The following is a 20,526-nucleotide window of genomic DNA, read 5'->3' as shown; positions in this document are numbered from 1 at the left end:
GTTCTTACTGACGCTGAGTGCAAGGTTGTTGCTGCAACAGCACTCAACCAGCTGATCGATCTCACTCCTGTATGCCTCTTCGTCACCATCTGAAATTCTGCCAAGAATAGTCATGTCATTGGCAAATTTATAGATGGCATTTGAGCTGTGTCTACCCATACAATCGTGTGTGTAGAGAGAGTAGTGCATTGGGCTAAGCACACATACTTGAGGTGCGCCAGGATTGTCAGTGAGGAGGTGATGCTATTTCTGATCTGCACAGACTGTGGTCTTCAGGAAGTCAAGGATCCAGTTGTAGACGGAGGTACAGAGGCCCAGGTTTTGGAGCTCCTTGACTAGAACTGAAGGTATGATTGCGTTGTACGTTGAGCTGTAGTCTATAAACAACAGCTTGAAGTAAGTATTGCTATTGTCCAGGTGATCCAAGGCCAAGTGGAGAGCCAGTGAGAATGCATCCGCTGCAGATCTATTGAAGTGATAGGCAAATTGCAAATAAACACTGGTGTCTTCCTACTTTTGGTTAGATCCTCATTGCTTTCTTGAATTCTCGTTCTGCTTCAAAAGCTGTCAAGCTTTAAATGATGTGACAGTAGGGTCAAAAACCCATCCTGGCCTCCTTCCACCTTCATTCCCTTCTTAACATCTCAGCTTTCTGATTAATTGTCAGTGTGATTTCATGTATTCTATCAAAAGATATTAAAACAATGTAACCATACAATTTATTTCAGGTCTGCATTTGGAATAATATTCTGCCCCACCACATTCTCTCACTATAGTACATGAAACTTTAAGGTTCCAAGGTTTATTTTATTATCAAACAATATAAGCAGAATACAACTCGGAGATTCGTCTTCTCTAGGTAGCCATAAAATACAGAAAACCATAGAAGTAGTTGAAGGAAAGACATCAATCCCCCCCACCCCGCTTGAAAAGAAAAAGTAACAGAAAATTGCAAACCCCAATCTCTCCTTTGGACAAAAGCTAACAGATCACACAAACCCCCAGCCCACCAATCAGCGTCAGGAATGGGCGAGAACATGAAAAAAACCATAGAACTGAAAGAAGCCAATATGAACGACAGTCCAATCCATAAATCTCAGAATTTCGATGACATCTCTGAGAGCATCGAGACCCAGTGGCAGTGACATGAACCAGCAGCCCCTCCAAGGGCAGCGATTCAAACCAGCAGCCCCTCCAAGGGCAGCGATTCAAACCAGTAGCCCCTCCAAGGGCAGTGACTCAATCCAGCGGCCTGTCGGAGGGAAGTGACTCAAACCAGTGGCCACTCCTGCCTACCAGTTGAAAATGAAAATGAAATAAAGTAGGCCCAGAGACAAAGTATTAATATAAAGTAAATGTAATACACATCCCATCGCCTCCCTCTGGTGCTCCTCCCCCACTTTCTTTCTTCCATGGCCTTCTGTCTGCCCCTATCAGACTCCCTCTTCTCCAGCCCTTTATCTCTTTCACCAATCAACTTTCCAAGTCATGAAATACTGACTGTACTCTTTTCCATAGATGCTGCCTGGTCTGCTGAGTATCTCCAGCATTTTGTGAGTGTTGCTTGGATTTCCAGCATCTGCAGATTTTCACTTCTTCATGAAGACTCTCAGTCTGTGAAGAGTGTCTTTGTTAGGAATAACTTGCAAGCCAGTATAATAGACACAAAAAAGTGGCTGAGAAGTAACATCAAAGCTTTATTAATGGATTCTCATTGATAGAATCACTCTTATTCATGGAATTAAAGTGATTTGCCAGAATAATAGTTCTATAATGTCTTCAATTAGCAAGTTCAATGATTGTTAAGAAAAATATTCCAGTTAAAAAATCATTTTCTATAGTTAATATTGCTTTACACAGAATGACTATCAGGATTTTTATAGATATTTGTCGTAATCACACATAATAAACCTTTGGTTCCATTAATGTTGCCCCAGATTCCAGGAATCAGAAAAAAAAATTTTTAAACTGGAATCAAGCTCCAAAGTTGATCATTGGGATGTTATTCTCTAACCTTTCTGGAAACAATAATCTACTGAAAATGCCAAGCTGTTATGACATCACCATGCTGTTTACTGGCTGAAGTAAGAACCTAGAGACATTGAATCAACAGCTGGACCTTAAAACTCAGAGAAGAAAATCTCATTGGCAAGTTTCATTAAATTTATGAAAGGACATTTAAAATTAATTTCCACCACACTTTAGTTAAGAAATAAAATGTGAGATATATCCACTTTAAATATTTTTGCTTTCTTTATTGGTAAACAATACAATATAATGGCCTAACATATAAAAGACTTCAGTTATCAACTAGACCATAATAAGCACCGATTGTGGCATACAACATATTAATCACTTGCGGTAACAAATGTTATAACGGACAGAACATATGGATCCTATAAAATCATAACATCTTGCATTTTCCATCTTCTTTCTACTTTCTTTACTTTAAATCTCCATAATATTTCTTTATTTTTTTGGAATTTTATGTTTTTTCTGGTTTTGTACATTAATAAAATGATTTTAAACCGTCTGGGAAATAAATTAAACAATTTCTTCTAAAGGTTCCAAAAAGGAATTAGAGGCACATATTTGTGCAGCCACTTCTCACAAAAGAGTTGAATAATCTCTATTCCCTGTTGTCATTTTATACCAAGTTTTATCTTCAAGGTTATGTCATTCAAAAATAGTGGAGTCAACAAATGATATTTCTCTATTTGCTGTGTGATTGTACATCAGAGTCAAATCAAATGAAAAATTTTAACATTTCATTCATCACTAATCTTAACCAGTTTGTGACATTTTTAAAAGTACATTGATTAATCTTGTGACTGATGATGGCCAAAGTTTAGTTTGTGAGAGCTCAGGCTTCTACACAACATATTTAAGTTTGTTCACAACAGAGCTCATGGGATCTTTTCAAAGGAGGAATTATCTTAAAAACAGCCCAACACAGATACAAAAGCTATTGGCTCTTTCTTTGCTTCAGAACTTTATTTCCAGTCCTGATCAAGTGTCTCTAGCCAAAATGCAGCAGTCCATTTTTCTCTGTAGTTGCTGCCTAACCTTCTGTGTTCCTCCAGCTTTATGCTTGCTGCTCCTGATTTCCAGCATCTGCATTCTCTTGTGTTACAAAAAAAAATTCAAATTTGCTTTAAAGTTAAAAAAATGCACACAAGTCACATTGAAAGCAATAATATTACAGTGATGCCACAGAGGTTTAATGCATCCTTACAAAAAAATATGGTTCTAATGATAATCAGATAAGCCAGAGAAGAAGCAAGTAAGTAAGGAGCCTGAAACACTTGCTATGAGACACTTATGTGATTAAAAAGCTTTATCTTCATTTACACAGTAATTGTTAAATTTGATAAATTAAAGACGCCTGGAATTATCAGAACAGTGAGGCCAATTTTGCAGCTGCACAATGGGCAGAAGGAAGAGCAGAAATAAAAATGCTCTTTTTCCATCTGGGCTGCAACCTCTTTGGATTATGCATGTTAGACTGCCTCTGTCCATTGCTTATTTCACCATCAATGAGGCCCATAATTTCACACAGTGAACTATCTGACGCACTTTGCAAAACCACTTCAGCATTATGTGGTAATTGGCTGAGAATAAGATATTATATGGGCAAAATACCTGTTCGACAGTGGGTGCAGGAAGGACTCAAATGTTTATACCTTTGCATTGGAGCCACCTACACTGACTCCCGGCTTGCATGCCACATATAAAGTTTTGTGGACCTTTTATTGTTGGTTTGGATTCCCAAGCCACCGTGATCCTTAATTATGTCACATCAAGGAAAATAGCTGGAACCAATCTTGCACATAAAATACCTGAAAAAACTTTGATAATTGGCAAATTGCCAGTGAAAAGCCATTAGTGGTGTCTCTGACTTCATATTGATGCAGGCAACACAAATATTCAGGCACTCGTGTGAAGAAATACTAATATTATTCTGCAAGATCCAGCCCATTATTTTCATTCTTAGAAACATTCTCAATTATTCTGAAACTTAATTTAATATTTTTATATTAAATTACAAAAATTATTACTGGGTGACATAGGCATCTAGATTTGCCTGTGATAATATCATTGATCTCGGATTTGCATATTTTCCCCATTTCGGTGCAGATTTCCTCCAGTGGCTTCAGTTTTCTCCCGCATACCAAAGACATGTTAGTGAGTTAATTAGCTTCAGTAAATTTCCACTAGTGGAAGGGCTACCAGGAGAACTTGGAGGAGTTGTGGGACATGTAAGAAAGAATTGGTTACAGGGAAATTAATGGGAGAAAGGAACTGATGGGAATATTCTGAGAGCTAGCATAGACTTCTATAGATGTGTTGAATGGCCTCAAGTTACAAAATAAGACATGGAAATATAAAATATAATTAAACTAAAGCCAGAGTTAGGGAATGCCTTAAAAATTATGAGTTGATTAAAGATAGCCAGGACAGAATTGTAAGGAGTAGGTTATGCCTGATAAATCTGATTGAATATTTTTAAGTTATTTAGCTGCGGACAAAAGGCTGTCTATTAATTCTTATGTTTGGATTGCCAGGAGGCATTTGATAAAGTCAATATCAAGAGACCATTGGCTCAAACTGAAGCTCAGGGAACTGGAGGAAATTTATCACACTGGCTAGGAAATTGGCAAAGCGTCAGGAAATAGAGAGTAAGGACAATAGGCAAGCAATCATATTGGCAGGATGTCACGAGCGAAGTCCCACAGGATATGCTGGGCAACAACAGTTCACTTACTAAGATGATGAAATAGAAATTATTCAAGATTTCCAGGACCAAACACTTCAGTTGTAGAGAGTTGCATCAAATTGGAACACTTCCACAAACAGCAGTTGGTGTTGGGACAATGGTTAAGTTTACATCAAGATTGATAGTTTTTTTTTATTATGTAATAAGTGATGAGAAAAAAATAGGTATAAACAGACAGGTCAGGATAAGCAAGTGTTGAATTGATTGACAGAGCAAGTTTAGAGAGTTGATTGGCCTGCCATATTCCTAAAATTTTCTTTTATGAGAATAAATTTGTTTTCATCTGGTCACTGCTCTGAAACATTAACTCTATCTCTCCTTGGGTAATGTTTGACCTGCTAGTATCTATAACATTTTTTCTTTTATTTCAGATTTCCTACATTTGCATTAATTAGCTTTTGAGTCACTGGTTATTCATGTTCTGTTCTCTGATACACAAATAAATTTTTTGGAAAGTGTTATTCCTTTGTGCAAATGTTATTGCTTTGTTCAAGAAAGATAATAGGGAAACCCTGGCAGTTATAGACCAGTGAATCTTATATCAATGGTGGGCAAACTATTGAAGAGGATTCCTAGAGACAAGATTTAGAACACTTGTAGAAGCATAGTCTGATTAGGGAGAGCTAACATGGCTTTGTGAGGGCAGATTATGCCTCAGGAGCCTGATGTAGTTCTCTGTGGAAATGACGAAACAAACCGATGAAGGCTGAGCAGTGGCTGTGGTGTATATGGATTTTAGTAAGGTATTTGACAAGGATTCCCATGGTCAGAATGTCAGGAGACATGGGGTCCAGGAAACTTGTTTGCATTTATTCAGATTTGGCTGGCCCATGAAAGGCAAAGGGTGGTAGTAGATAGGGCATATTCTGTCTGGACATCAGTACCAGTGAGGTTCTGGAGGGCTCTTTTCTGGGATCTTGCTTGTTGTAATTTTTATAAATGACATGGCTGAAGAAATGGAATGGTGTGTTATTAAGTTTGCAGATGACGTGAAGGTCGGTGGTGTTGTGGATAGTGTAGGAAGTTGTCATACATCATAATGGGACTTTGAAACGTGCAAGCTGGCATTGGTGAAACATGGTGACATATTGTGGGCAGCTTACAAAACCTCTAAATTACTTCTTCTGAACTCTTATTGCAATCGGAAGCCTGTAATTTCCATTTAAGTAATGTACTTTTGAACCATCTTATCAAACTAGTAATTTCACAATCTTTTGAAGAACTTGGTGGACTTAAGTCTCTAGCATGCAGGTGTGGAAACTTTAAGTGGATGAAGGTACATTGCCATGGTCAAAAGAGAAGGAGGAGGGGAGGACTCTAATCTAGATTGAAAACACTGGGGCATGGAACTTTCTCTACCCAGTATCTTGCTAGCAAATACACAATTACTGGAGAACAACATTGAGAACTTCAGGGCAAGATTGCTGCATCAGATAGAAATGAGGAATTGCTACATATGTGTTCCACAGAGACTTGGCTGACCTCAGACACACTGGATGTGTCGGTAAGACCTGAGGGCTGTTCAATAAACAGGATGAACCAGGACCGCTGATTCAGAGAAGGCAAAAGGTAGGGGTCGGTGTTTCATGATAAACTCTTTGTGGTGCTCAGCTGAAGCAGTCTTGGTCTTGTTCCCTTGATTTGGAATATCTAATGATTAAGTATCAGCCATTCTACTTACCGACAGAGTTCTCCTCCATAATCCTGACCACAGTTTACACATGGCCAAAAGCCAATGTTAAGCAGGCAAGATTCTATCGCCTCCTACAAAGTGAAACAAACCAACGTAGTTGACAACAAAGTTTCACTTCAAGATCAACTCAATGCTTTTTAAGCTCGTTTTAACCATCAAAACATGGAGCACCTTCATGACCTCCTGCAGCCCCCCAATGACCCTGTGATTTCAGTCTCTGAGACTGACATGAGAGCATCCTTCAGGAGGGTGAACCCACAGAAAGCATCCGGCCCAGGTGGGGTACTTTGCCCAATACTAAAAACCTGTGCTGATCCGGCTGGAGTGCTCGCTGAGATTTTTAACCTCACGATTTGGCAGTTAGGTACCCATCTGCTTCAAGGAGGCTACAATTATAGCAGTGCCTGAGAAGAATGTGGTTACCTGCCTGAGTAATTGTCATCCTGAAGCACTAACATCCACTGTGATGGAGTGCTTTGAGAGGTTGGTGATGAAACATTTCAAATCCTGCCTGAGAAGCACCTTAGGTCTGCTCCAGTTTGCCTACTGGTACAACAGATCAACAGCAGATGTCATTTCATCGGCTCTTCACTCAACCCTGGAACATCTGAACAGCGAAGATGCATATATTAGGATGCTCTTCATTGATTACAGCTCGGCATTCAATAACAACTAATCAATAAGTTTCAATAAGACCTAGGCCTCAATACTTCCTTGAGCAAATGGATCCTTGATTTCTTCACTTGCAGAACCCAGTCAGTTGGGATTGGCAACAGCATCTCCTCCACAATCTCCATCAGCACAGCTGCACCACAAGGTTGTGTACTTAGCCCCCTGCTCTATTCACTTTACTTCTATGACTGTGAGGCCAAGCACAGCTCCAATGACATATTTAAGTTTGCTGACAGCACTAGAGTCATTAGCCGAATCAAAGTGATGAATCAGTTCAATGGAATTGAAAATCTGCCCAACTGGTATCACAACAGCTGCTTCTCACTCAATGTCAGCAGATCAAGGAGCAGTTTATTGACTTCAGGAGGAGGAAGCCAGAGGTTCATGAGCCAGTCTTCATCAGAGGATCAGAGGTGAAGAGGATCAGCAACTTCAAATTCCTCGGTGTTACTTTTTCAGATGATTTGTCCTGGGTCCTGCACATAAGGACCATCACAAAGAAAGCATGACAGAACCTCTACTACTCAGAAGTTTGTGAAGATTTGGAATGTCATCTAAAACTTTGATAGATTTCTATAGATTTGCAGTGGAGAGTATATTGATTGGTTGCATCATGGCCTGGTATGGAAGCACCAATGCCCTTGAATGGAAAAGCCGACAAAAAGTAGTGGATACAGCCCAGTCCATCACTGGTAAAGTCCTCCACACCACTGAGCACATCTACACAGGGCACTGTCGCAGGACAACAGCATCCATCATCAAGGACCCCACAACCCATATCATGCTCTTTCCCCACTACTGCCTTCAGGAAGGAGGTACAGGAGCCTCAGGACCTACACCACCAGGTTCAGGAACAGTTATTACCCCTCAACAATTGGGCTCTTGAACCAGGGAGGATAATTTCATTCAACTTCACTTGCCCCACTGTCAATGACTCTACAACTCATTTTCTTGATATTTATTGCTCACCTATTTATTGCTATCACGTTTTTTTATCGTTTTGTATTTGCAGTTTGTTGACTTTGCTTATCGGTCGTTGTCCATCCTATTAAGGTGCGGTTTTTCATGATGCTGTTGTGTTTCGTATACTTACTGTGAATGCCCAAAAGAAAACAAATCTCAGATTGTATATGGTGACATACATTTACATTGATACTAAATTTGCTTTGAACTTTGTAAACCTAAGTTGAGAAGTGGCAGGTGGAGTTCAATCTGGAAAAGTGTGAAATGATTCACTTTGCAAGGTTGAACTTGAAGGCGGAGTACAAGGTTTAATGACAAGATTTTTGCCAATCTGGAGAAACAGGGGGATCTTGGGATTCATGTCAATAGTTCCCTCAAAGCTGTAGCATTTGTTAAAAGGGGGTTAAGATAGTGTATGGTGTGTTGGCTTTTGTTAGTCGGAGATTGAGTCCAGGAGCCACGAGGTAAAGTTGCAGCTCTGTAAAACTCCGTTTAGACCATATTTAGAATATTGTGTTCAATTCCGATCACCTCATGAAAGGAAGAATGTGGAAACTTTAGAGGATGCAGAGGAGATTTAGCAGAATGTTGCCTGGATTAGAAAGTATTTCTATGAGGATAGGCTGAGCGAAGTAAGGCTTTAGTTTTTGGAACAAAGAAGGATGAGAGGTGACTTGATAGAGATGTGCAAGACGATTAGAGGCATCGATTGAATGGATATTTCCAGAGAATATTTCCCAGGGCAGAAATGGCTAATACAAGAGCCTTAACTTTAAAGTGTTGGGAGGAAAGTATAGTGAGGATGTCAGAGGTAAGTTTTTTACACTGAGAGGCATAGGTGCATGGAATGCATTACCGGGGTGGTGGTAGAGGAGGATACATTAGGGACATTTAAGGTACACTTAGACGGGCACATTGGTGAAAGAAAAAGGGAGAGCTAGGTTAAAGGGTCAGCACAACATTGTGGGCTGAAGGGTTTGTACTATGCGTACTGTTTGACTTATGCTTCCTGATCAAAGTGACTTTCTGGTTTCTTCCAAATATGTACCACTGAGACCATAACAGATTTAGTGCCCTGAACCAAAAAAGACAAGAGTTCTGGACAACTGATCCAGTGAAAGGAGTTTAACTTATAAAATTACAGCTGAAAAATTTAAGTTCCGGTAATTAAATAAATATAAATCTGAAAATCCTCTCGGAGGACCACAACCTTATCGTTGGGTTTGGAGGCTTGATTGCCTCAATGACCCAGAGAGCTAAGTTGGCTGGAGTCAGGCCTTAATGTTTTGGCTCTTGGTTACCCATGCCATACAGGTCAAAGGGTAGAGGCCAAACTAAGCGTGGTCCACCAGTCCTCCAGGTTTGGGGGTTCAGCTCAGGACTAACAACCCTGACTGGTAAAAAAAATTGCTACGGAAACAGCAATGAAGGATCTTTCTACATGTGAGCGTAAGGATATCCTGAAGTCTCCACCTGGGTCTTGCATGACTGACAAGAGTGAAAACCAAGAGGAAGCTATTGACATGATGAAGGAAGCCCTGAACACCTCCAGAGATGGAGGACCTCCATTGTTGCCCTAAACGCGAGCGGCATAATGGGCAGGAAGAAGAAATCTGGAAATAAAATGCTCATCACGGTAAAGTTGGAACACAACCACAGCATTTCAATAAGTACATATGTTGTTCATTTCATATGCCTTCCTTGCACAGTCTGGCCTGTATTCAGCTCTAGACACTCCATTCAGAGGCTATTAATAAAAAGAACAATAAACATCAGCATTGCCAGCAATATTCACATCTATTGAATAAATTACAAGAAAAAAGTAAGTATATAAAATGAGGGAATAACCACCTTAGATGAAAGCAACATATGAATGAGTGTGGTGTCAAAGCACTTTGGTATACCTGAATTCAATGGGCATTAATGGGGAACTACTGCAATAGTTGGAGTCAGCCCTCTATCCTACAGATGAAGATGGCTGTGAAGTTGGAATTCAATCATTCCAGCCTCAGAGTTGATATTTTCAAGAACAGTGACCACCCTTCCATTATAAGGATGGTCACAATCCTCTTGGTCACTGGGATGTACCTTAACTATTGCCAAAGGTCAATTACATTCATCAATCCTCAGCATTTGAAGCAGACCATGTCTGCATGCAATAGTGTGAAACAACATTCAGTCTTGGGCTGATAATTAACAACTAACATTCATGCCATAATAGTGCCCAACAATTACCTTCTCCAGCAAGAGAAACTCTAGCATCTAACCTTGTCATTCAATAGTATTACCATCACTCAGACCCTAGTCTTCAATATCTTGGGAGGTCACCATTGGCTGGAAACTCAATTTAACCAGCCATATAAATATCAAAAGAGCTGCTTAAATGATAACTGTCATACCGTGAGGGCCTCACCTCCTTATATGCCAAGGCAAAAATAATCATTAAATATATTTTAATTATTATATTGATATCCTTTAAAAGGCATCCGTTAGTCTTGTGAGACCATGGATTTGTGCCTGGAAAGTCTTCACTCTCCAGGGCACAGGCCTGGGCAAGGTTGTATGGAGGACCAGCAGTTGCCCATTCTGCAAGTCTCCCCTCTCCAGGACACCGGTGTTGTCCAAGGGAAGGGCAAGGGCTGATACAGCTTGGCACCAGTGTCATCGCGGAGCACTGTGTGGTTAAGTGCCTTGCTCAAGGGCACAACATGATGCCTCGGCTGGGGCTCGAACTCAGGACCTTCAGGTCGCTAGTCGAATGCCTTTAACCACTTGGCCAGGTGCCCACACTGATATCCTTTAGAGGATATTTTATTCAAGACTGCATTTATGAAACTCAGTAGATTAAGATCTAGGGCCCCAATAAATACAATGGATTTTCATTAACTGGGTCAGCCACTTATTTGGGACAACTTCTCAAGTACAAAAACTAATTGAGAAAATAGCTGAGATAGCCTTTGTTTATTTGGGACACTCTGCTGCAGAATTGAGAGAGGAGACTGTTGCCAAACAGATTCTAACTACCATCAGTAGTTTGTATCTGTGTGGCCATTAGACACTACACTATGTTTAGAGCGAACAGTTTTAAAATAGTGCCAATTGCGTGTGTTTGTGTCCAAAAAACAGTGATTATTGTCACCGATAGTAGGTAAGAAATAAGCAGGAGGACAATACAGAACTGTTTTGCTCACTACAGTTTCAAACATTCAAGCCTGGAGATAGCAGAAACAACTGAAATGACTTCACTACTCCAACAAGTTAGGCATTACAAAGATTTGAAGGTATCAAATGTTACAATGAAAATGAAGATTTGGAAGATGCAATTGTCAAAGGCATTCTATGAAGGCAGTCGATTATGTGCACTAGGTGCATGCACTGATTTTGTTCATTTACAGTCAATCGAAAGAACACAACAGTGTATACTGGATGAATTCCTCCGTCAATAATAAAAAGGAACTAATACACAGTTTTATGGTACTATAGTGGTATCGGTAGTGTTCTAAATAGTTTTGTATTTCATTTAATAGCAGAAGTTGTTACTCAGTTAAACAGAAGTTTGTCTTTTTTATACCTTTTAACTATTTCCATGAAACTTCAGCTAATTGGGGCAAAATGTACTGGCCCTGATGTGTCCCAATTAATTGTACTTACAAATCAATCTAGTTTACTATCATACTCTAGAAACAAAGTCAGCTTTACCAGTACATAGGTTAGTCTTATTATAGTTGCCAAGCAATTATAACTAGTAAAAGCAAGTTGTATTGTTATTAATACTTTGTGAGATCTGTTACCATAGATTCCATTTATTTGAGATTACATGACAGTAACACTGAATGGGACAATGGAGGAGTGAGATAAGAAGTATTTACTCATGAAGTTCAGTATATCATTTTGTAAAGAAAACTGGATGAACTGGTTAGTGTCTTCCTGACAGGTAGTTTGGGCTCCATATCTAGGAAAGGATGTGCTTGCATTGGAGAGGGTCCAAATCATGGCTTAGGAGAATGATCTAGGGAATGAAAGATTAACACATAGGGAGCATTTGATGGCTTTGGGCCTGTGCTTGCTGGAGTTTAGAAAAGTGAGATGGGATCACATTGAAATCTACTGAATATTGAATGGTCAAGGTAGAGTGGACATAGAAAAAACGTTTCCAATAGTGGGAGAGTCTAGGACCAGAGGGCACCTCTTCAGAACAGAAGGACGTCCCTTTAGAACAGAGACGTGGAGGAATTTCTTTAGCCAGAGGATGGTACATCTGTGCAATTCATTTCACAAATGGCTGTGGAGGGCATGTCTTTTTGTATCTTTAAAGTAGAGGTTGATATGTTCTTGATCAGGAAGGGCATCAGATGTTACAGGAGAGGGCAGGAGAATGGGGTTGAGAGGGAAAATAAATCACCCATGATGGAATGGCAGAGCATACTCAATGGAATAAATAGTCTCATTCGGTTGCTATGTCTTATGGATTTATCGTAATTTGGTATGTTTTTATATTTTGCTCAGCCTTGTTGGAATATTTTTGCTTTATATCTTAGCAATTCTCTGCTGAATTATATTTTACAAATGCCTTTAGTTGCACTTTGATGCATATCACTGAATATTATTTATGATTATATCATGGCAGAGAGAAACTGAATCGTTATACCTATTAATTGCAAATTCTTCCTTCATCAGGTTTCAATAAAATTCATGTAACATGAAAAAATATCATTTATTAGGTGATTTTTTTCTCAGATTATATCAGATTTAAGGCTGGTCTTCTTTTTGTGCAACACACATCAAAGTTACTGGTGAACGCAGCAGGCCAGGCAGCATCTCTAGGAAGAGGTACAGTCGACGTTTCAGGCCGAGACCCTTCGTCAGGACCCTTACGAAGGGTCTTCTTTTTGTGTCTCAGTTTCCTAGCTCCAACCAATTTGACTTGAAAGACTCATTAGACATCATTTGTACAGGTCATTTAAAATAGGCAATCCTTACTCATGTTCAATGTGAAGGGAGGAAGGGCTCAGGTGACTCAGTGACATCATAGAAAAATCAATAACTAGGAATCACTACTAAGGACATGGGACTGCATGAAGTTCAGAATGGTTGTTGGAAAGATTAATGTGGGATTGTGGAGAAGTGTCATAATAAGGAATGAAGCAAGTAAAGTGAAGCTAAGTGTCAAATGGAAAGAGAAAATCCAGCAGTTTTCATTTTTCTTTAGTTAACATGTTGCTTGAGACTAGAAACGTGACAGGACAGATTACATTTAAACATGGTTAATTATAAGGTGCATTGTCTCATTGTAATGTTAAAATAACCAACTCACTTGTCCTCACCTCTCTCAACCGCTGGAAATAAATAGGTTATGGGCTTATTACATTTTTCAGGGCACTTGATCTGAAGACCTTTTTGGGAGCTTTTGGAGAATGGGTCAAAGTCCCACTCAAGATCTCATTGAAATAATCCGACTTTACATTGGACTGATAGAAGTGTTCCATCTGCTCTCTCCTTCTTGCGTCTACCATTGCAATTGTGGTCTTACAATTCATTCTTCCAACAGGCAATCCTTACTCATGTTCAATGTACAAAGCAGCTTTTCTAGCCAAAACAAACTCTCCCATTCTAAACAAATTTGTGCTCTTTTGCAATATAGTAATGGAAATAACATGTTAACCAATAGTTTAACTTTAACTGAGAAGTTTTATACCAATGGATCTCACCATGCATTCCTCTCCTTTAAAAATCAATCAAACTGCCAACCCGTTTAGTTTGAGCTAAAACCAGAAATTCAGTTTTTCTTTTATGAGGTTTATAATGATTACTTGAAAATACTAAATGAAATGGAAGGATTGGAAGAGGCTTAGCTGACATATTCAGATTGTAGCAAAATTAATGATCTCTGAATTGGTTCCTTAATTCTTTAAATTTTACATTTATTTATAAACCTACTCCAAGCAGTCACATTTCACCATCATGATGGGGAAGAAGAAAAAGTTGCCAAAATAAAATTCGGAATGAAGAAAATTCCTGAGAAACTCAGTCAGTTATGTGTCAAACTATTCCTAGTTGTCCACATAAGTAATGTCAGGTTTGGTATTTCCATTTGAAGGCTGAAGTCCTGAAGTAGTTGAGGTTTTGGTGACTATTCACAAATTCCTGGAGGGGAACGCAACTCTGCTTCAATTCCCTAGTGCGATTTCTGGGGGAATCTGCCTGCTGAACTTGCACTTGAAATAATGTGCATAGTTTATTTATTTTATATATTTTTTATTTCCCCCCCCCCCTTTTTCTCTCTCTTTTTTCTCCCTCTGTCCCTCTCACTATAACTCTTTGCCTGTTCTCTACCCTCCGGGCTCCCCTCCACCCTTCTCTTTCTCCGCAGGCTTCCTGTCCCATGATCCTTTCCCTTCTCCAACTCTTAGATCCACCCTTCCCCTCCTGTCTTCTCCTATCATTTTGGATCTCCCCTCCCCCTCCCACTTTCAAATCTCTTACTAACTCTTCCTTCAGTTAGTCCTGACGAAGGGTCCCGGCCCAAAATGTACCTCTTCCTATGGATGCTGCCTGACTTGCTGCATTCACCAGCATTTTTTGTGTATGTTGCATAGTTTTGTTGCCATTTTCAAGGGAAACAGTACAGCAAGGGTTGTCTTGCAGTATGAATAATGGGCTCTTCAATATTATTCAAAGTTCTTGATTCAGCCAGCTTCAAAGCTTTTCAGTTTTATTATCCAGTTGTGCTGACCCACACGTGATTGTGCTGCATTGCTCCTTGCACCAAGTTCCATTCAGTATTTTTGTGCAATCCCTATTCTACGCAGGATCCCAGTTAAACATGGTCTGTGTTACAAAATTCTCACTCTTGTTTTTGCGATATGGTGAAACGAGTTGAGGAACCTTAAATCAGTTGACTAACCTTTGGTGAAATTACCGTTTTGACATAATTTGAAATTTTAGTTGAAATTGCTGCATAATCCTAACATTTATTTTGTCTATACTGCAGGGAATCCTGGGTTTGGACCACAATGCAAAGCAATTGGGAAAGGCACCAGCAACAATCTAGTGGTTACAAGCAGTCCCATGACAGTCCAGCGAACAGGGCTTCTACAAAGCCAAGCAATCGTCCCTGGCAACCACCTTAATCAGGCAATATGTCGTCAGATGAACCCCAACCTAAACATTTCTGCTACAGATACAAGGTCTTGTAATCTTCTTGGAATTTTAAATTAATTGAATTAATTAACCATTTCGTTCCAATTGAAATCCTGAATCTGATAATGTAAGATATCAAGTTTTAAAAATGTTTAACTTTCAATGCATATGCTAAAAAAAATGGATTGATTCACCTAACTGAATTAAGTAAGAAATGCTGCATTTTACTTATGTACTCATGTAGTAAATCAGTCCATTTTTGCCTGCATATATGATTTGTTGGGCACAAATTTAACAAGTTGCACATATTTTATTCAGGTTTTTTTCAAGTGCTGTGAATGTCTATAGCCCTTCCTAAATTTATAAATTGGTCTTATAACATAGTCATCTTTCATCAGTTCACTCTTCTATAACTGTTCACCCTTGAAAATGGTTGCTGTTGGAATATACTTGAATTTGAAAAGGCGCATGACCTTAGTATTGCATCTAAATTCCATTGTCAGATATCTGTACCTACTTAATCTTCAAGACATTATTTGATTATGGAATCTGGAGCAAACCCAATGTTGGATTCAGCAAAGCTCAAGTTCCTACAGATGCAGATTTCTATTCAGTTCAGGAACTTTGTGACTTCTTATTCTTATCCCATGATTCAAATCTTCAGGACATTTTAGGAATACCTAAAGAATCTTTTGGTACATTGCTTAATCTTCAGAAGGGGCAAGTACAACATAACTCAGCCCATCACCTGAATTCAGCTGGAACTGTCACGGTCCCGAACCTTAATTCCTCTTGTTATCCTAATTCTCTTTTCCCCGTGTTCTCCTGGGCTCCTTGATTGCAGCACCTGATTCTCTTCTAAACCTGCTGTATAAAAACCCCAGCTTTGCATCCACTCGTTGCCAGACCATTGCTTCAGCCAGTGAGGTAATTCACGTTGCCATCCGCTTGGAATGGTGTATTCTAAGTTATACTTCAGTACGGAGGTATACCTGTGAAATTCTGTCTCTCCATGTCAAGGTAAGTATTCTAAGTTTACTTCAGTACTGAGGTTTACCTGTGAAGCTCTATCTCTCCATGTCAAGATAAGCATTCTAGGCTTTACTTCAGTACCGAGGTTTACCTGAGTAACTCTGTCTCTTCGTGTCCAGATAAGTACTCTAAGTTTACTTTAGTACTGGGGTTTACCTATGAAGCTCTGTCTCTCCGTGTCAAGATAGGTATTCTAAGTTTTACTTCAGTACCAAGGTTTACCTGTGTAACTCTGTCTCTCCGTGTCAAGAGAAGTATTGTCTGCTGTTTGCCTTTCTACGCTTCATGTCAAGATAAGTTTTGCCTGCCGCCTGTCCTTCCTGTTTGCCGTTCAGCTCCAGCAATGCCCTGTGTCAAGAAAAGTATTGTCTCCCATTTGCCTTTCCATGTAATGCTCCATGTCAAGACTAGTGTTGCCTGCCACCTGTCTCCTGTTTGCTGTTCAGCTCCAGCAATGCCCTGTGTTGAGAAAAGTGGTTCCTGCCTCCTGCTCCTCCATTCACCCGCGCTGTTTGCTTGTGTTAACTCTGTCTCTCAACCGCTTAGAATTGTGTATTCTAAGTTCTGCTTCTGCGCTTTTTGCCTGTGTTAACCCTGTCTCTCAGCTGCTTAGAATTGCGTATCCTAAATTCTGCTTCCATGCTGTTAGCCTGTGTTAATTCTGTCTCCCAACTGCTAGGAATTGTGCATTCCAAGTTCTGTTTCTGCGCTGTTTGCCTGTGTTAACTCTGTCTCTCCGTGTTAATAGGAGCATTGCATGCCGCCTGTCTTCCCGTTCATCCTTCTGCCTACTGTTCTCCTCAAGTCACGCTCGCACAATGGTCTGCATTTCTGCTCTGCCTCTTTCCGCCAACCACCTACACTCTCCTTTGGCTCGGCGGTTAAACGCCGTATTCCCACTGTTGCCATCCGGGTTCGATCGCCGGTCAAGCCCCACTTATTCGTCGGCTTTCCTCTGCCTAATCCTCGCTCCCCGATCTTCCCTGTAATCGTTAATTAACACTTTAGATTACTCTGCCTCCGTGTCTGTGTCCTGCATTTGGGTTCGCCCTGTTCCATTGCAACAGGAACAGACTAGAGTGTCCAATGCTTCATTATAAACCACATACATGTGTGAAAATTACCTTCATCAGTTATGGACTGTGAAATTTCACCCTGTGAGCTCTGTAATTATCAGAGTGTCTTGTGTTTGAGAGGCGCTGTTGTGCCTTCTTTGTGGTGGAAAGAATTTAAAACTATTGACCATCTCTACCTCCTCTAATGAAGACTGGCTCGCAGACATCGAGCTCCTGCCTCCTGAAGCATAATGTACAAAAGTATGCATTCCAAATAGAGCCTGATACAAAATGGTCATGAAACTTCATTTTATATATATATTGCACTTAATCGGTTCCTTGGTTAAACTATAAATTTCTGGCAGTTGTTTTAGGCAGTACTATATTTAGGCAGTGCTTTAACTTTCTGCATTTTTGTCCATAGCTTTTTTTCTGAGTGTTGTTCACTTCGACAAGTGACAAAAATAAAGTTACCAAAAAACTAAGTCACTGTTCTCAAAAGTACACAAGGATTATGTGTACTGCACTGCCAATTTATTCCAATAAAGTAGTTAAAGAATATCCTGATATTTCCTATGCTGCAAAAATTTTGCTTTGCAATTTAAATGATTAAAAAATAGCTGCACTATTTTGTCAGTAAACTTAAATATTTGAATTATAGCAAATTACATTTAAAATAATGGACTGGTTTTTCACCAGTAAAACAAAACAACATTGGGGAACAGAGTTCCATATCCTGATCCATTTTTCCTATGTTGGACCTTTTGGTTAATTGAATCTATCAAAAATAAAAGATAAGTGAATTGAGTGCTATGTGCCATTGCTGAACCAACTAATCTCATATTGTACAACTGTGTAATGTGAGTAAATCACGAGCCTATTAGAAATACATGTTCAGAAGGTGCAACATCAGGTGATCGGCATCTCTATGTGTCACCAAGTTTCTTGGGAAGAGAGTTAATGCTCAATTACCTTAGCTTTTCTACCTCATTTTCAACCTAGAGTCAGCAATCCACTTCATTCCAAGGAGATCCAGACCTGAAATTATAATTCAGACTGTTTAACAATAATGTCAATAATATTATCTGACAATCAATTATAGCTCAGCAATTCTGATGATATTTTTATTTTGGACAATATCAATTTGTATTTTAAAGCCAAAAATAAAACAAAATTGTATTAAAATGTTCTCGTTGTTCTTTTAAGCTGAGACTCTCCTGTAGTTTATACAAGTTCACAGGTTGGTCATGAAGTTACCCTGAGGACACACTTCAAAGTTTAATTGTTTTTTTCACCCTCACCCTTTCCCTTCCTTTGTTGTGATTATCCATTAACAGAAGCAAATAATTATTTCATGAGTAAAAATTAAAGTGAAAATTTATTTACCTTGAAAGTACTCAGAATAAAACAAAGATTTTGTTTTAGCTGCCTTTATAACACTTGCAATTCCTATTATTAATTGTTCACTGACTTAATTCATGCAGGAATTTCAGTAATTTCTAAGGCAAGGAGATTTAGTTGTACTCAAACATGCTGAAGTACAAATTGTGGACATACCACCTTGTGTCATTTGTGAATATTATTCTTTGCCTGGATCAGGAATGTACTCGGAATGCCTGTGGTTTAACTGCACATATACCATGTATAAACTTCTACACTTTATCCTAACTTCAAAGCTTGAACATACAAAGCAGAAGCTTTTTTTCTGTGTATTGCTTTAAAAGTATTGACTGCGAAATTCAGCCATGCTTCAAAATATATGTTAAGATGGTGCCTTTGGGGGGTATCCCAACGTTGTAATTTTATGAAAGTGTTTGAGCACCTAGTGGACCCAGTACTGAAAAACCTCCCATCATTGTACATTAAGGAAAACTTAGTTCAGGAGCTCCATGCATGTGCTGGAATTAAGGTGCTTTATTCCATGCCCTAATTAATGCCATTCTGGCAACTCCTTGAAAGGGAGGTGATTGTTAATATCAACTACTGCACAAGTCATTGCACAGCTTGGAGAACACCCAGTGAAAAGAAAAAAAAACACGTGTAAGCACCTGTTTTACTAATAACTGGCTAAAGTGTAGAGAGAGTCTTGTTCTCTTAGAGTTAGAAGCTGCCAAGGTCAAAGTAGAGGAGATGGTCAGAGAGATAAATACCTGAAGTTTCAATGCCACAGAAAGTTAAAGGCCTTGCATGTTTGATAAAGGCAAGCAAAATAATAATCAATCCCATCAGCCAAGAACTGTACCAAAGTGCTTACAAAGCAACCACTGCTCTGGTACTCACTCATACATCTCAGATCTCTAAAAACTTACAGCTGTTCAGCCCTGGTGTATTCATACTGATAGATTGCAATACATTCACTAACACACCTTTCCCTTGCAAGAGAAAGTCCCACAGAATTACATATTATAGTGACAGACAGGAGAGTACCTTATTATGCCCACGGGCTCTGCTAATTGGATGGTGAGATGCTTATGGTGAGAATGCAATTTGCTGACACCATGATAGTCATCAGTTCATGAAAAAATAATTAAGAATGCTCAAGTGCTGGTATTTAATCTGTATTTTCACTTTTTATTGCCCTACCTCTTTATACAATTTCTTCTGCCATATAATAGAGGTTTGAATGTGCCTCTCTCATCATTGTGATAAGTGATGTAGTCTTCTCATTTTAGACAAATAACATTTGTCCTGGTTCCAGCAATGGAACCATCATATAACCATATAACAATTACAGCACGGAAACAGGCCATGTCGGCCCTTCTACTCCGTGCCGAACTCTTACCCTATCCTATTCCCACCGACCTGCACTCAGCCCATAACCCTCCATACCTTTCCTGTCCATATATCTATCCAATTTAACTTTAAACAACAACATAGAACCTACCTCAACCACTTCTGCTGGAAGCTCGTTCCACACAGCTATCACTCTCTGAGTAAAGAAGTTCCCCTTCATGTTACCCCTAAACTTTTGTCCTCTAACTCTCAACCCATGCCCTCTTGTTTGAATCTTCCTCACTCTCAATGGAAAAAGTCTAACCACATCAACTCTATCAATCCCCCTCATAATTTTAAACACCTCTATCAAGTCTCCCCTCAACCTTCTATGCTGCAAAGAATAAAGACCTAACTTGTTCAACTTTTCTCTGTAACTTAGGAGATGAAACCCAGGCAACATTTTAGTAAACCTCCTCTGT

At 39.4% G+C, this 20,526-nt stretch overlaps 1 protein-coding gene across 4 annotated transcripts in view; it reads left to right on the top strand.

The window, feature by feature from the left end:
* Positions 1 to 20,526, top strand: part of LOC140211696 (zinc finger protein GLIS3-like) — a 496,720-nt gene that overhangs the window by 130,927 nt on the left and 345,267 nt on the right. For all 4 annotated transcript variants that reach the window (XM_072281766.1, XM_072281767.1, XM_072281769.1 and 1 more), the window contains exon 3: positions 15,097 to 15,292. In XM_072281766.1, coding sequence (XP_072137867.1) covers positions 15,097 to 15,292 — 196 coding nt within the window. The remainder of the gene's footprint in view (positions 1 to 15,096; positions 15,293 to 20,526) is intronic.

This window comes from Mobula birostris, chromosome 17, assembly GCF_030028105.1.
Source record: "Mobula birostris isolate sMobBir1 chromosome 17, sMobBir1.hap1, whole genome shotgun sequence".
In the NCBI taxonomy this organism is placed as follows: Eukaryota; Metazoa; Chordata; class Chondrichthyes; order Myliobatiformes; family Myliobatidae; genus Mobula; species Mobula birostris.
The sequence above is the reverse complement of the archived record's forward strand: the minus strand, read 5'-3'. Positions and strand labels throughout refer to the sequence as shown.